At 38.8% G+C, this 17,079-nt stretch overlaps 1 protein-coding gene across 1 annotated transcript in view; it reads left to right on the top strand.

The window, feature by feature from the left end:
• Window positions 1–15,092, top strand: part of LOC146000192 (xanthine dehydrogenase/oxidase-like) — a 66,275-nt gene extending 51,183 nt beyond the window's left edge. The window contains exons 21-28 of the mRNA XM_083137568.1: window positions 2,545–2,690; window positions 4,126–4,303; window positions 5,070–5,198; window positions 5,989–6,116; window positions 8,661–8,775; window positions 10,200–10,454; window positions 13,156–13,323; window positions 14,227–15,092. Of these exons, the coding sequence (XP_082993694.1) occupies window positions 2,545–2,690; window positions 4,126–4,303; window positions 5,070–5,198; window positions 5,989–6,116; window positions 8,661–8,775; window positions 10,200–10,454; window positions 13,156–13,323; window positions 14,227–14,277 (1,170 nt within the window). The 3' untranslated portion in view covers window positions 14,278–15,092. The remainder of the gene's footprint in view (window positions 1–2,544; window positions 2,691–4,125; window positions 4,304–5,069; window positions 5,199–5,988; window positions 6,117–8,660; window positions 8,776–10,199; window positions 10,455–13,155; window positions 13,324–14,226) is intronic.
• Window positions 15,093–17,079: the final 1,987 nt, after the last annotated feature.

Here is a 17,079-nt window from a genome sequence, read left to right as displayed (position 1 = left end):
GCTACAGCGTGAGCTCTGTTTAGGTGGGAGGGGAGTGTAAGGGGAGGGAACTGCCGATTCGTTGGGTGAAAGCGGCTAGCCTCAGAACCAACCTGTTGTGCTTCTAGTCTTCTGGTGGAAAGTGCGTCGTTCGTGCGCTGCATTGTTGAATGTTAATTTACTTCAAGTGCATGCGCGCGTGTGTTTGTGTGTGTATTTATGTTATAAAAATGACTGATACTGAGAGAACATGAACGTCATTGTTTGAGGAATTAAAAGAGAAACCATTTTCAAGTTGGACTTATGAAACCAAATGTGCTTACAAAGATAGGCGATGGACACCACATTTAGATATTAAAGTAGCAGATGGAGGAAGACAAAATAGAAAGTTTCAGTTTTCATGGTATAAGAAATATCCTTGGCTAACAGGGTGCTCTAATACAAGTAAGTTATATTGTTATACCTGTATTCTGTATGGGGGTGAAAAGGAATGGTCATCATCTTCTTACGGGGTCTGTGTAACAAAAAAATTTGATAGAAAGGCTGAGAATCGACGCATGAACCTGCTGTATAAAAAAATAAAAGGTAAGCAGATTTTTCAGCCTACCCAGTATTTATGCCTTAGCTTCACCACTGGTGAACTTTCCTAAAATTCAAGGATACAAGCAGATGTTTTATCCATTTCAACCTTACGTATTACCGTCTCTCACCACCAACACGTGCACGCACACACACACACACACACAAATATATTAACAACATAAATGGTCTATGTGATTCCAACATATGTAAAAATTCTAATTCAATTAAATGGTATGTATAATTAAAATATTTCATTTAAGGTGCTGAGTTTCCAATTACCATTTCACATGATCAGAGTCGTAATCTACGAAAAATTGTTAATTATGAAACTCAAATTTACCTAATCAACTTCAAGATATCTTGCAATAATCTTCCGTGTGTCAGATTGTTCTAGAAAGGGCACTAACAATGAAAACGGATTGAGTAAAAAAAGGAAAGTGCTCCCCTGTGCTTTGCACCACGCCATGAAGGCATATAGGGGGTGTGGGGTTAGGGCCCCACAGTTTCTTGATCTCGGCCGAGCTGGGGGTGATGTGATCACCATGCCCCTGGCTGCCGTTACCCCCCAGAGTTTCCTCCAGGTACCCACTTTATACGACGCTGAGTGGGTGCTGGAGCCGTTTGAACAGGTTGAAAAAATCCCGGTTCTCCCCACCGGGATCGAACACAGGTCTCTCGCATGGTAGTCAAATGCCCTAACGACTGAGCTACCGCGGCTTAAAACAGATTGAGAGATTTGTTTTATATTTACACAACTTTCTTTTCCTTTCTCGATAAAAATGAAAACTAAACTGTGAAAAACTTGCCTCAGGGCATGTATAAATACATGTATAAATTCAATAGGATATGTAATTTTTCACGTCTACGGAGAAATATTCATGCAGAATTCCCGGAACCAATAATTCAAGCATAATTCCTGGAATTGAAGGAATTCCCGGTGAGTAACCACCCTGGTGATCTAAGGTCGGAATTTTTCTGGCCTTGTCCCAGCATAAAGCAACTCTGGGGCTCACCCAACCTCAAATCAATCGGTACCTGGGAGCAACCCTGAAAGGAGGGGAGGAGGGAAGGTGGCCAAAGCATGGTGCTGGTCACATTACCTCCAAAGTTGTTGAGATCTAGAATGTGTGGAACCTACCCGCACATCCCCTAAGTGTACCTTTATGGCATCATGCTATATGCTTGGGGAACTTTACCTTTACCTTACCCCAGTTGTCCTGGGTTAACACCAGGAATTGAACCCACAACCACTCATAAATGTAGGAGCTGACAGCTAGAAAAGAATAAGTTACCACAATAATTCAATTGTAAATTTAGTTATGATTGTTTGTAAGTTATTATGAAATATATTTCATAGGTTTATTGAAAATTTGTTATTTTTGTATGTATTTCCAATATACAGTAAAACCTTGTAAATCTGGACCCCGATAAGCTGGACTTGGCTTAATCTGGACAGGCAAAAGGAAAAAAAAATGTAGAATGCAAGGTTTTAAATTGGCTAGAAATCAACAAGAGAACTTCCCAAAGAAAAGGCAGTCAACCACTGATGACATTCTGTTTCCCTCAGATTTTGTAATGGCCCTTTAAATACACCATAATAAACATGTTTTGTTGCTATAAACAGAGTTTAAATGCACTTTCTACTGTTCTTTTAGGTTATTTCAGTTAAACCGGTCAACTTCTCCCCCCATTATTCCAGATTAACGAGGTTTTATTGTACATCAAAATGCAATTTAGTTTGTAATGATGTAATAATACACATGATAAAGTAAAAATAACAATAAAGTATGACCGAGAATGCAATTTTTTAATGCTAGACTTTCTGTTCTTTCAAGAGGAAATCCACAATCTCTTAAGATGATATTTGATTGTTTTCGCCATTTTCCATTATATTGTATCATTTTACTTGCATGTAACTTTATTATTTGCTATCTGTTTACAATATTAATGTTCTAATATTGCTGTGCTATATTTTTGTTGTAGGTTTGTGAACGCAATTTTTACAAGAATGGTGATACAACTCCATTTGAACAAGTAATTTCTGACTGCCACATACAACAGTGCTGGCAGGAATGTATTGAGAAGTCTGATTATTTCAACAGAAGAAATCAAGTGGATGAATTTAATAGGCAAGTCAACTTTTCTTTTCTTTCTTGAAGTTGGTCACCATAAAGTTTGAATATTAAGCAAATGTCCAAACACTGCTGTTGTCAAGCTGGTTACAATTACTTGAAATATCCTACTTGCAGACAGAGATGTTTATTGGGAGACAAACAATAAAACACGTGGTATGAGTACCCGGGGGGGGGGGGCAGAGGGGGCACTCAGAAAAGAGGGAGAAAGAAGGAGGGTCTTTGGAGAGAGGAAGAGACATCCTTCCTCCTCTCGAAGAGAGAGAAAGTAGAGAGAGAGGCCATGCTTTCTTTTCTTCAGGAAGAAAAGAGAGAAAGAGTAAGAAGGGTCTGTGGGATGAAAGAGAGAGGGGAGGGCGGGGGGAGGGAGGTTTCTCCTTCTTTCTCTCTCTCTCTCTCTCTCTCTCTCTCTCTCTCTCTCTCTCTCTGGGGGGGGGGTAGTCACTCTCTCTCTCTTCTCCAAAAGAGAAAGAGAGAGAGAGAGAGAGTGAGTCAGAGGAGAAGAAGAAGAAGAAGGGAGAAGAAGAGGGGGGGAAGATAGGGTAGATAGTGCTCTTCTCTCCTCTCCCACATCTCTTTCTCACCCTTTCTTTCTCTCTTTCCCTCTCTTGAAAAAAAAGAAGAAAGAAAAAGAGGAGAGAAGGTATCTCCCCCCCCCTCCCAGGGGGGATGGGGCGCATATCCCTCTCTCTCCCTCTCACTCTCTCTCTCTCTCTCTTTGGGGGCGAAAATCGTATGAAAGAGAGAGAGGAGAGAAAGAAAGATGTCCTCACTCTCTCCCTCTCTCCCCCTCTATACCTCTCTCCCCCACTTTCTCTTCCTCCGTCTCTCTCTCTCTCTCTCCCTCTCTCTCTCTCTCTCTCTCTCCCTCCCTCTCTCTCTCTCTCTCTCTCTCTCTCTCTCTCTTTTTCTCTCACAGCTCTCTCTCTCTCTGGGAGAGGAAAGAGGAGCCACCTGTTTCCTCAAAAGATTGATTGATTTTGAATTCTAGCCTGGGCATGAGTGTTCTTTGTGAGTGTCCTTTCATCAATTTCATCATATCATCATTCATACTCATCTTCGCAATTAGCCAAAAGTGGCAGAAAGGTGAAGCAAGAGGAAACCACAAATCAATCAATCCATCCAATGAACATTTAGCCAGGATGTGAAATATAGAAATTTTCAAATTTTAATTTACATTTTGTGTAGTGTTTACTGTTGCCTTCCATACAGGAACCCTTCTTGCTCTTGTCCTTCCTTTTTCTTACATGTGTGTGTGTATTCTTGGCTATCTGCAAACCCAAAGTCTGGAGAGTAAACTACAGACAGAAAATCAAACCAGAAATGTGCTGAAGAATGGTACATTTCAGTGAAGAGAATGGTTGTTCACATTTTTCCCAATAACAGCTCCTGACATGAAGATGCCTTCTTCTAATGTAATGGTTTATTTCAGAAAAAATCGCTGGATGAAACGTGGAATCGTTGTGATCCCTACAAAACATGGCATTGGATACACTTCTACATTTATGAACCAAGGTGGTGCTCTTGTTCACGTGTACACAGATGGCTCCGTCCTCATAAACCATAGTGGGATCGAGATGGGACAGGGTATTCACACAAAGATGATTCAGGTAGAGTGGTGTTTGGTTCTTTACAAAACGTACAACTGTATTGTGTGGCAGCGGTGGCTCAGTCGGTAACGCGTCTGACTACCATGCTCAAGGTCCCGGGTTCGATCCCCGGCCGGTTCAAATCCGGGAACTTTTCTAACGTTGGAAGCGGCCCCGGCGCCCACCCAGTGTCGAATAACATGGGTACCTGGGGGAAACCCTGGGGGGTAAAGGCAGTCAGGGGCATGGTGCTGATCACATCACCCACACTCACAACCGGATAAAGAAAGTGTGGGGCGCTACCCCCACACCCCCTATATGCCTTCATGTCGTGGTGCTAAGCACAGGGGAACACTTTTTTTTTTTTAAATACAGGTGTATTGTTATGAAATATAAACGTATTAAATTTCTAACAATTTTCTTAGCCTAGTGCGAGATTCAGTGATGGAGTGGGTATGCCATCATGCTATGAGCTGGCTTGGTGAGCAAGCACATTAAGTGATTAAGTGTAAGTAGTGTATTGACTAAAATACTCTTCGCATACACACATTTGTTACAAGCCAATGTTTTGCATGACATAGTCGTATTGAGTATAGGTGTTTACTTCCAATATTCGTATTTTGTATTTTGATATTTAAACTGTGAGTTTTGCTATTGAAAATGAATGTTAATTTTAGATGGTTGCAAGTAAAGAAATAACAAATAATTCAACTGCAAAAGTAACTCAGAATTACTCAAATAAGAAATGAAATTATCTGCATATGATTTATTAATCGATATCATGCAGGTTGCCAGCAGAGCTCTTGGGATACCAGACAGTCGCATCCACATATCAGAAATTGCAATCGACAAAGTTCCCAACACATCAGCCACAGCTGCAAGCACGGGATCCGACATCAATGGCATGGCGGTTCTAGTAAGTTCTAGTTTTAACATACACCCATGAGTGTGAGTGCACTGTGGATATGTGTGTGCAGAGTGTGAGTACAGTAGTGTATGGTTAGCCTGCTTGTAGTTTTTAGTAAAAATTCCAATTATTCTTATCTGCATTATCATATGAAATTTACAATAAATTAATTAGTTTATTATATCCATGTCCTTTCATCATGATTTGTGTACTCTGAAATTGGCTTTCATCAGCACTCTTATGTTCGTGGTGTGGAAAACGATGGATTTGCATTTACGAGTATTATCCTGTGACCAATCTTGATGCAAAATTGCAAAATGTTACAAAATTTTTCTTGATATCACATTTTCATGCATTTTCTTCAACTTGGTCCCCTGAAAAATGTAAAATTGAGATTTCACTGTATTGAAAACATTTATTGGGATATTAAACTTTTTAGTAATTATACAACAAAGTAGATTTTATCTTGGGCTGAGCTATTTTGAACAAACACTGATATTCCACGAATACCAATGCCTGAACATTGAAGGAATTAAAAGTTGTTCAGAATATTTACTAATATTAATTATAAGCATTTTATTGCAATTGTGCATCAATTTATTGATTTTTGCCTTAAATAAATTACTTATTTTGTATATTTTTTGGGATATCCAGATTCTGTTGGTATGAGTGACCGAATTGAAACTAATGTAGCTGTATGAGAACTATTAGATCAGTAAGATTATCAACAAGTACCATGTTCTGCTGGTAATCACTGTCAGACTAGAAAGTAGCTGTTTACCATGTTGCTTATTTCCAGGATGCTTGCACCATTATTTCCAATCGACTGAAGCCATACAGAGAAGCCAATCCTAAAGGAAAATGGGAAGATTGGGTAAAAGCTGCATATTTTGATAGAGTCAGCTTGTCCACCACAGGGTTTTGCAAGTAAGAATCAGTTCATTTTTTAATAATATTTTTAGGACTAGTGTATAAGTCATCTATCTCGAGATGGACTTTCTTATTTTTGAGGATGTGTTTTGTTTACCATGTAATTGTTTGCAATGGTTGGCTATCATTATTTTCAACTAATTAGTCTCGTTTCTTTCTTTGTTCTTGCATTTAACAACAATTGCAGTGGGCCAGAATTTGTTTTAAGTCATTTCTAGGCTCAGATAGATTAATATGGACTGGACCTGCTATGGGAACCGAACCACAGTGCAATGTGGCTCCACAAGGGATTAAACTTGGGACCCTTTCATTACATGGTGACAGCATACTCACTGCACCACTGAAGAGGCTTGGTTCTGGTATGGACATCGGGCCACTGCAGGAGTAGTAGAGCATTAATCAGTGACGTGCGGTGACGTCGACACTTGGGGTAGCAGTCAGTGGCATGCTCAGGGGGGAGGGGTTGGTGTGGGTCACACCCCTCCCTCTTTAGGGCCCAGTATTCCTAAAAAAAGAATGTCAATAACAGGAAAATATTGCAAAATGATGAATGAGTACTAAAAGAAAGTACACGTAACCCCCACCCACATTCGAAATAAAAAACGATTTGACTACTAAGCTAGAGATCCTGGGTTCGAATCTCAGCTTGACCATGGGTATTCTCTGTGTGTGTGTGCCTTACCCTTCATCAATTTTATCATATCATCTTCGCGATTAGCCAAAAGTGGCGGAAAAGCAAAGTAAAATAAACCAAATCAAGCAATCAATGATTTTATTTTATTTTTGTTACTTAGCGTCGCTTTTTTGTCACATTTGGTTAATTGCGAAGATGATGCAATAAAATTATTGAAGGTACAAACACAAAGAACACCCATGCCCAGGTCGGGGTACGAACCCGAAACTCCTGTTGTCGTAGCGCACTGTGATAACCACTCCCCCATGGTTGGTTGATTTGGTGTTTTAAGTACACTTTATGCACAGAAACAAAACAGGTAACAAAACACACTTTTTTGTAGTTTCTTCAATAATATTCATTTGGCTTTTTGAGTTCTGAGATTCATTTTTCATTCCAAATTATTTCATTATTCACTGCAGAGTACAACACATAGGATAAGAATGCGCACTCATCACGAGTTCGAATCCTGGCCTGGATTGTTCATATGAGGTCCCTTCATCAATTTCATCATATCACTCATCCTCATTTTCGCGATAACCAAATGTGGCAGAAAAGCGAAGTAAAATAAACCAAACGAACAACAAGATGCCCAAATAAATACATCCGTATTTATGACTGTTAGAGGCCAAGAGTAGTATATTTAAATAAAACACTACTAAAACGAGAGTGAGAGAGAGCCCGAGCACATATTTGTAATTTAATCATCATATATTCCATATTTGAAAATAAAATAAAGAAGGCATAACATTATTGTCTGCACATAACACGTTCCCATTTCATAAATAATAAAACTACATCCATATTATGCATACATATTGTACAACGTGTAAAAGGTTGTGTAAATACAGAGAACATAAGTACTGCAGAAAATTTTACCCTGAATTCTTTAGAGGATTTACAAAAAAATCTATGAGAAACCAATCCCCTATCTGTCCTATAGGAGATAGACTGGGGGAACTGAAAGCCTGGGCTTTCAACCATTGCAGCAGGGAGGGACGGGGCAAGGGGAGGTAAAGGTAGAAATCTTCCTTTTCCTTCGACCGGCCTTTTCTACCTGGAAACTGGTCAGGCGGAAGAAGAGCGAGCTAGGGTATCCAGCCAGCTTTGCCCATGGATCACACCGATGGACGAGAAGCGCGTGGAAAAGAAAGTGTTGCATATGAACTGTGGCTTTAACAAGACAATAAATATTGCGATTTGAATATAATTCGAGATGTGAGATTGATTGATCTATCTCTGCTAGACTAGCTACTCCTCAGTGTACGTCACTGGCATTAATCTACCTCTCTCTCTCTCTCCCTCTCCCCTCCAGAAGAGTGTACGAGAGTAAGAGGATCCTGCACACAGCGTGAGAGTAAAAACATGAAAGAGAAAGGGGGAGAAAGATGTTACTCTCTCTCTCTGTTTTGAGCCAGCCTCTGTTGTGGAGTGGTTAGCACATTGAGCTACAATGCCAGGGGTCCCAGGTTCGAATCCCAACCTGGGCATGGGTGTTTGTGAGTCCCCGTTCATCAATTTCATCATATCACCACTGATCCTCATATTCGCGATTAGCCAAAAGTGGCAGAAAAGTGAAGAAAAATAAACCAAACTTCATGCAGAACAAAAAACATGTATCTCCGACCATTATCCGAGTCACAGTATGTCCTAAAAATCAGACACTACGAGAAAAAGCTCCTTGTTGCATTGTGGAACAAGCCTTAGTTAACAGAAAAACCTGTGGTTCTATTATGAAACAAGCTGTACTTTAGGGGCTACAGGGCTCTTGTATCGTGGATGTAGTTTTTAGGGTTACAATGGCATCGGACTATCAAAATAGCAAAAGAACTGAGATGGAATGTAAAATGATTTTCAACTGTTTTCAGGACTCCAAACCTGGGCTATGATGCCACGACACTGAAAGGGAATGTCTTCAGCTATTTCTGTTACGGAGCGGCCTGTTCTGAGGTGGAGATAGACTGCTTGACAGGAAACCACCAGGTGAGTTTTTTTTTAGAGGATTCTGCCATCAACCCATGTGGAGTTTGTGTGTGTGGGAAAAGGGGGGGGGGCCTTGTAACCCTCACTATGGTAAAGGAGATTGGAAGAACCGACAGTTGCAAGGGTTTTATGGTAAGCAGATGGTGGCCTAGAATAATAGCAGGGTTGGCTGTTTTGTTATGGGGATGGATGTGTAAAGATTTGTCTAGAATAGATTGAGATGATATCATGCAAGGAAGAAAGTTGCCCTGCTCAGAGGTCAGAGCCCTCTGGAGGGCTTTTGAAGCAATGGATAGCGGTGAAACTTGGCACAGGGGCTGTGGAGACCATGGTAAAGTGAATGCTGATAAAAAAAGATAGTTCAAATTTTCACCACCAGGTGAAGTAACAACCATCAGTAATTGAAGTTTATGTCGTAAACAGCAGTGTTCAGGGTGCACCATGTCAACGTGAATGACCCTTTGGAAGGGTAAGGCTGGATGGTGATGGTGAAAATTTGATTTTTTCTCCGTCAGCATTCGATTCCTCATGGTCTCCATGGCATCTCTACCAAGTTTCAGCTTAATCTGTTGTTTCGAATGGGCACTGAGTAGGGCAGCTTAATTGTGGCCACCTGGTACGGTACAATAGTTGGTCCAATTCCTGAATTAACACTGGTTAACAGGGACTTTTTAAATGAATAATTGGGGCTAATTCTTATTTTCTTAATTCTAAGAAGTTACATTTTCACCAGAGTACTGCATTTCTTTGTAACTAAACTGTCCAAAACTTGATCACTACCACTAACAGATAACAACCTGTAACACCACGTAATACTTTTTACGAGACACGGGAAGAACTTAGCATTATGCTTATAGGAGTATTATTTTACTTCTTCTCTTGGGAATATCAAACCTCGATGGCATAGAAATCACATGAATGGAAAGAGGACACATTGAAGATTTTAGATTAATACGTATTCTCAAAAATATTTAAAAATACAAAACTTCTTGTACTTACGTTTAGGTGAGTATCAATGTTTTCCGAGCGACGTTTCGGGAAACTACTGTTCCCTTCCTCAGGTTTTTTTTTTAGGCTATCTGAAATACCTGAGGAAGGGACAGTAGTTTCCTGAAACGTCGTTCGGAAAACATTGATACTCACCTAAACATAAGTACAAGAAGTTTCGTATTTTTAAATATTTTTGAGAATACGTCTTAATCTGAAAAAGTGAGTAATTCGCACAACCATAAGTTATGAATTGAAGATCTTATTTGTCATCAGAAAAGTCTAAAACTCCCCTTTGATTAGCCATTGTTGCATTCTTTTTATCAAGGAGAAAAAATATGTTCCAAACATAGTGTCAACTTGAAAGAAAAAAAAACACTTCCACTTGCAACGTGGTGAGAAATTCAAACTCTCATGTATACTCTACCATTTCACAGGTACTTCGCACAGATATTGTAATGGATGCTGGAGAAAGCTTAAACCCTGCCATAGACATTGGGCAACTGGAGGGAGCTTTCATCCAGTCCTACGGGATGTTCACCCTGGAAGAACTGTGCTATGCTCCCTCTGGCGAGATGCTCACGATAGGCCCCCGCACTTACAAGATACCAGCATTCGGAGATGTCCCAAAAGAGTTCAACATCAGTTTGCTCAAAGGAGTTCCCAACGTGCATGCAGTGTACTCTTCAAAGGTAAGTGAACTTTGTTAGCAACTTCCAAGCTATTTATGAAACTTTCGGAGCAATTATTTTCAAATATGGTTGTAAATAAGATAGCAAATGTTTAAAACTAAAAGTGAAGATAATACAGGGTAATTCAAAAAAAATTATGCAACTTTACAGAATTATTATAATGTAGCTATTTGCGATAGAAAATCAAACAAGGCCTTAATGTAAAGAAAAACTCTGGAAGTTTTCTTCTAAGTGGGCTTATGCTGCTTTGCCAATGTTCCACCAGGATCGCCAGTGTTGCAAAATGGCTAGTGGCCAGTACAAGGTGTATTGTGTATTGGAGCTATCAAGAACTGATTCACTCACAATGGTGCAAAGGCCTTTCCACATGCGTTTTGGTAGTAATTTATATCTCACCCTTCCGAAAGATTTGCCAAAGTTACAACTGCGAATTGTTAGTACCTTCGAAACTGTTGACAACGACTTGCTGTCTCGTGCATAACATGTACTGCGGTACATGTTTACTGCATTACACATGGTTCCCATGTTAAATCTTTGTAATGTGAGTCATGCGAGTAAAACTTCCACGGTTCTTCTTCATGTTGATGCCTTGTCTGATTTTCTATCATAAATAGTAACGTCATACGTAATAACTGTGTAAAGTTGCACCACCATTCATTTTGAATTACCCTGTATATCAAAACATTTTTCGAATTGGGTGAATCCTTTCTTTTGTAGTAGGTCACTACCAAACCATAGCATTAAGTTCTGTGCAAAAGAATATTTAACTTTTCACCAAAATTGGGAAATGTACAATCATCAACAGCTGGTTTAAGTTATTACTCTTTGACTTTAGTAATTTGTTATAGAATTATTTTGTGTTAAGAGTTAATTTAGAATGTAGAGTGGGTGAATTTGGTTTATTTTAATTTATTAAGTTATTTATTTACTGTTATGAATTTTAAGGACATGAAGGTTTCTAATTTTAAGGCTGTTACATCATAATAATACAAATTAACTTACATTTGAATTCGTTGGATCTTACCTTGCTCCCAATGTAACCTGAAATTTTATTTGCCAGCACATGACATAAGAAGTTTTAATTGTCAAATAAGCTGGCTTGAATGAGTTTTCTATCCCTTTGTGTTTTTTTTTTGTTTGGTTTAACTTTTTGTGTTATTTCTGTAGGTGTTTAATTGCATTAAAATATTTAATTCTGTAGTGTATGCCAATACAAGCATTTAAATGTAAATTTTACAATGAGTATTATGGAATGAAAATGAAAACTTACTGTGTTGTAAATATTGGCGGGAAGCCAGAGGTCGGTATAATAATTCAATTGTACACTACTGGCACGGAATGCCAAGATCATGTTCTACTACATCATATGCTACATCTCGGTGTTATTTGGTCCTCTTTTATAAGCAGGGAACACATCTATATGTAGTAAAAATGTGCTAAATATGTAAAATGTAAATAGTTATTTTCACCAAAATGTGGAGTTAGATATGAACTTAAAATTGTAAAGATTTACGTTGTAATTTTTTGTAAATTGTAAAAAAAATAATAATAAAATAAGACACTACACGAGCTACATAAAATACAGTTTCAACATTCTAACTATTACCGTGACTGTCTTAAAGAGAAACCAGAAGTGAATCCCGTACTACAGAGCATTCCCTGACATTCGCTAAGACACTCGGCGGCAAGCGACCTGGCATCAGCGCTTGTCTTTCCCGTTGAACGGGTCCCCGACCGTCACTTATATTAAACCTCGTAAAAAAGTTTAGAGTAACAGGGTCAGTTCTGAATAAAAGTGGAAAGAAAAATAGGGAATTAAAGTATACAAAGACAATCCGCACACCATCCGTAAGTTAAAAGAGAGTATTGTACGAGAATTACAGTAGACGAACTTGCACGTTTAAAAGTCAATTTCCTTCAGAGATGCCAGGAATGTGTTGCAGCAGAGGGACATCATTTTCAACACCTTATGTAGTCAAGGTTAGTACACAAATGAAAACTGTAATTTTAATAGCCAACTCTAGCGACTGTCGCTGACCCGTTCACCAGGAAAGACAAGCGCTGATACCGGGCAGCTTGCCGCCGAGTCTCGTAGCGAATGTCAGGGAATGCTCTGTAGTAGGGAGGTTGAGGTTAGCGATCGGTTGCTCGACTTGGGACACTCTTCCAACGTTGCCAAGGTTGAGCTCTCATTCTCCACTGTTGACAACAATTGTAAATAAACTGGAATTTCAAGTGTTTTACAATAGCAAAAGCAAACAGTTGGAAGATGTAAAATTGGAAAAAAATACATAAAACTTATAATTAAAGCAATTGGAGGGTATAAAAAAGGTCATAAACTTCTGTTTGTTTGATGTTGCTTCAGACTTTGTCAGTTATTCGCAAGAAATTCACCAAACTCTTTTGGTCACATGGGGACATTTAGTTATTGCGTGAATATGGAGTATAATTGAGAAATGTCCTGAAATATGGAAATAATACATAAAAATAACGAAAATATGTAAAATATGAGCCAAAATCTAATATATGTATAAATATGGATAATAAAAATGGAATTTTTTGAGTCTACATGCCATAATGCGTAAAGATAATGCAAAAAATAATTGATTTCAGCTTCATACATAAACATGTATTTACGTATAAATCCGTCCCCTGTTTGTAAGCTTTATGTTCATCAAAATGTTTCGTTGTAATTCTGCAGGCTGTTGGCGAGACTTCATTCTTCCTTGGTGCTGCCCCGTATTTTGCCATCAAAGAAGCTATTTCGGCTGCAAGGAAGGAAGCTGGGTTGACTGGCTACTTCCAACTCTCTGCTCCTGCCACAGCAGCCAAGATACGGATGGCTTGCGTAGATGAGCTCACGAAGATGGTGAGTACTGTTTATTAACGTATGTAGTTGCTGCACGTTAAACAAGATTTGAACCTTCAGCTCCTGAATGGTGTACGGCAGCTTTCAGACTGAACCAACATGTGACACACGTAGCTTGCATGTCACCCGGACGGGATCATTTTCTTGGTAGCATGCATAGTGTTGCCTCGGTCTCTTGCTCACATGTGCACAATATGAAACCCCCACGATGTGTGTTGCTTGTCACTCTGAAAGCTGCCTAAGACTTTTCACATTGAAGTCTTTTTCTGAGCTTCTATTGTTGTTCTGCCACTTTTTGCTAATCACAACAATTAAGACGAATGATTAGATGAAATTGGACACTCACAAAGGAATATTGATGTCTGGACTTGAACCTGTGACCATCAGTAGGGAGATTGTGAGCCTGGCACTCAACATGGTCTGCCACCAAGATAACACAGTTGTCGCACATCAAACAATTGTTGGAAAAATTCTTTGTTTTCTTTTATCCATTCAATAGTTCTATGAACAGTCTACCATTGAGCATACAATTTTGCAATTTTGTGTTTTTATTTACATAAAAGCATATCCTGCTCTAAAGTTTTATTAATAAGGAGCTTGTTTTTTCTAAGGCAATGCAGTTGTGGTCAAATACATTAAGTCAGGAGATCAAGGAACAGTAAAATTTTTTCACAAAAGGTTTGGCACTCTATATAGTTTGAATCAGATTATATTTTATGTCCATTCCTCCATACAATAAATATAGTTTCTTATTGTTATTCATAAATGCATTAAATCAAGAGTTCTTGATTCTGAGCGACATTATATATCATCTAGGTTTTGACTTTTCTAGAAAACGTAAGTGTAAATATATTTTACATGGAGCACACTTTTGCTGAAATTTTTTTTCTTTTTGTTTTGAAGGCAACAACAGTTGCAGATGACAACTTGCCTCCAGAATTTTTGACACCATGATGACATTTGGGCCTTTCTGGTTGTGTAATAATTATGGGTTCTTGAAAATGAAAATTCTATATTCATATTTTTGTAAAAGCATTTGTTTATGTACAAACGTTGAAGAAACAAAACCAATAAAAAATTCACTATTTTTTTTATGCAAAGGTCAAGTAACACCTGTGGAGCAAGCCTTAAGCTGATTTACGTGATGCCAGTTGCTGTGGAGACAGTTGTTTTGACTGGCAACATGGAGTTTTCTACCATTGATCCTGAAACACTGATCCCGTATGGCCATTCTCTCATTCCAGTTGCTGGATGGCAATCCTGTTCAGCCACTGTTAAGTGACATATCAGACACTGATGTCTTGCAAATTAGGCTTTACATTGGGTGATGTGTGAATTAATATGTTGTGTTCATGCTTCTAACAAGTAGGGATGTACATAGGCATACGCATAGGGGGCAGTTGCTCCCCCTAATCATGGACGTCCGCAGATTTTTTCAACGAAGGGACAAGCAAGGTATTTTTCCATGGGGTATATTACCCCAATCATAGTGTTGCCCCTTAAAAACAACACTTGAATTTGAAATTATCGCATTAATGTAAATTACTATGACTGAAATCAAATTATACGTGTGAAATATATACTTTTAGCTCGACATTTGATTTCCAGATGCCCATGTTCCTACATTATTATACTTTTACTTAAAAATTTAGTGTAGAGGAATCTTATTGCTGTTATTAAAACGATATTATACTCTTAAAGTCAATAAAGTATTCTCAGGCCGACTAAAGTTCAAAGCATCTACGAAGGAAGGAGGTGGGAGTGGCGCAACCACAAGGGGGGCAATGAGCATTGCCCCTCCCCAACCTTGAAAGGAAATCAATTCTAGGGGGGCAAACATTGAGGTAAAAGAAAGCAAGACTATAGTAGAATCTAAGAGTAGCAGGACAAAAGGATACTCAAGATGGAATCAGTTTTCACGTCTTTTTGCATTATTTCTTCCAGATGGCGAAGAGCACCTGCAGGGTGGCACAATGGGACATTGCCCCCTCGATATCAAATTTTATACAAATAAAAATACATTTTGTAACGTTCGCAGTATCTGCTTTTCTTAGTCTTGTCAAGTTCAGAGCTGTAGCTAGGGGGTGGCGGGACTTGGCCCTGGGCGCCGAATGATCTAAAATGAAGAAAATTGTAAAAGAGAATGCCATGATGCCCCATTAAATTTTTTGGGCCATATTAAATTAATATTGTTTTCAGTTTGAAAACATTTGGATCTAAAATTTTTCTTGCTCGCTTCACTCGCAATTTTGTTATTTTCTGTAATGTAATGCATTGTAAATTACCAGAGATAGAAATTATAAGTAAAGTACTTCAGACTCTTGCTGCTAGTTTTGTCTTAAACACATGAATGCAATTGTTTGGTGGAAAAAAAGCATGGCACATTTCAGAGACAATTTATTTATTCGTTATGGTTCCTCTATGTCAATGCAATGAAACTAAAACAGTGAGATAAAATGAAGGTTTTCTTTCTTGACTGAACATACATCAAGGCTTTTGCCCCCCCCCCCCCCCCATCATAGGGTCTGCGCATGCCTATGGGGATGTGCCAATGCAGAAAAATTGATGAAAAGGATCAAGAATAACTAAGTGAGTCAGTGCACAGTACAACTTCCTGATTGTGCATATTGCTTCCTTGTTTATAAACACCAAGAAAATTCGAAGTCAGTGTCTGAACACTGGTCTTATGCTGTGAGGGGGGGGCGAGCAAATTGTATAGAGAATGCAGAACCAATAATTAATAATTGTGTGATACCATAAAATAATCTTAGTATATATATAATATTAACTTACATTTTGCCAGGTATTGAGGTAACTCCTGGGACGTTTCAGAGTGCAACTGCTCCCTACCTTCGGCTGCTCACGTTTAGGTTATGTATAAATCATAACCACGTCAAACTCTCAATAGGTTCAGGATATAGAATTGGTAAAAGGTGTGTGGTTAAAAAACAGTAAAAATCTACTACAACATGGTAGTTTGACGTGTACCTGTAATGGGTGGCTCACTGGTGGCCGTGGTGGCTCAGTTGGTAACGTGTCTGATTACCATGCTAAAGGTCCCGGGTTCAATCCCCAGCCGGTTCAAATCCGGAAACTTTTATAACGTTGGAAGCGGCCCCGGTGCCCACCAAGCATCAATGACATGGGAACCTGAGGTAAACCCTGGGGGATAAAGGCAGTCAGGGACGTGATGCTGATCACATCACCCCCACTCGCGACCAGATCAAGAAAGTGTGGGGCATTACCCCCACACCCCCTATACGCCTTCATGGCGTGGTGCTAAGCACAGGGGAACACTTTACCTTTTTTATTTATTTATATCTGTAATGGGTTTTAGATTTTTACTGTTATTTAACTATAGACCTTTTACCAATCCTATATCCTGAACCTATGGAGATTTTGACGTGATTATGATTTATACATAACCTAAACGTGAGCAGCCTGAGTAAGGGAGCAGTTGCGCCGCGAAACGTTGCAGGAGTTACCTTGATACTCGCAAAACGTAAGTTAATATTATATACATATATTAAACTTGTGAGTAATTCACACAACCTTCATCATGTATTCAAATAATCTTAGGAAGCAAAAATACACATTTGGAAAGTAATATAAAAAAGGAAATTTAAAAATTGTACTTACGTATGTGAGTATAGTGCTCTTATTGTAGAACGACGTTTCAGAGATTGACTATCTCTTTCCTCAGGTTCGTATAAAAAAACAAAAACTAAGTACTTGGCATAGTACTGCGTCAGAAAT

Source organism: Lepisma saccharinum, chromosome 16, assembly GCF_977018435.1.
Source record: "Lepisma saccharinum chromosome 16, izLepSacc3.1, whole genome shotgun sequence".
Classification (NCBI taxonomy): Eukaryota; Metazoa; Arthropoda; class Insecta; order Zygentoma; family Lepismatidae; genus Lepisma; species Lepisma saccharinum.
This window is presented reverse-complemented; position numbering and strand designations above follow the sequence as displayed.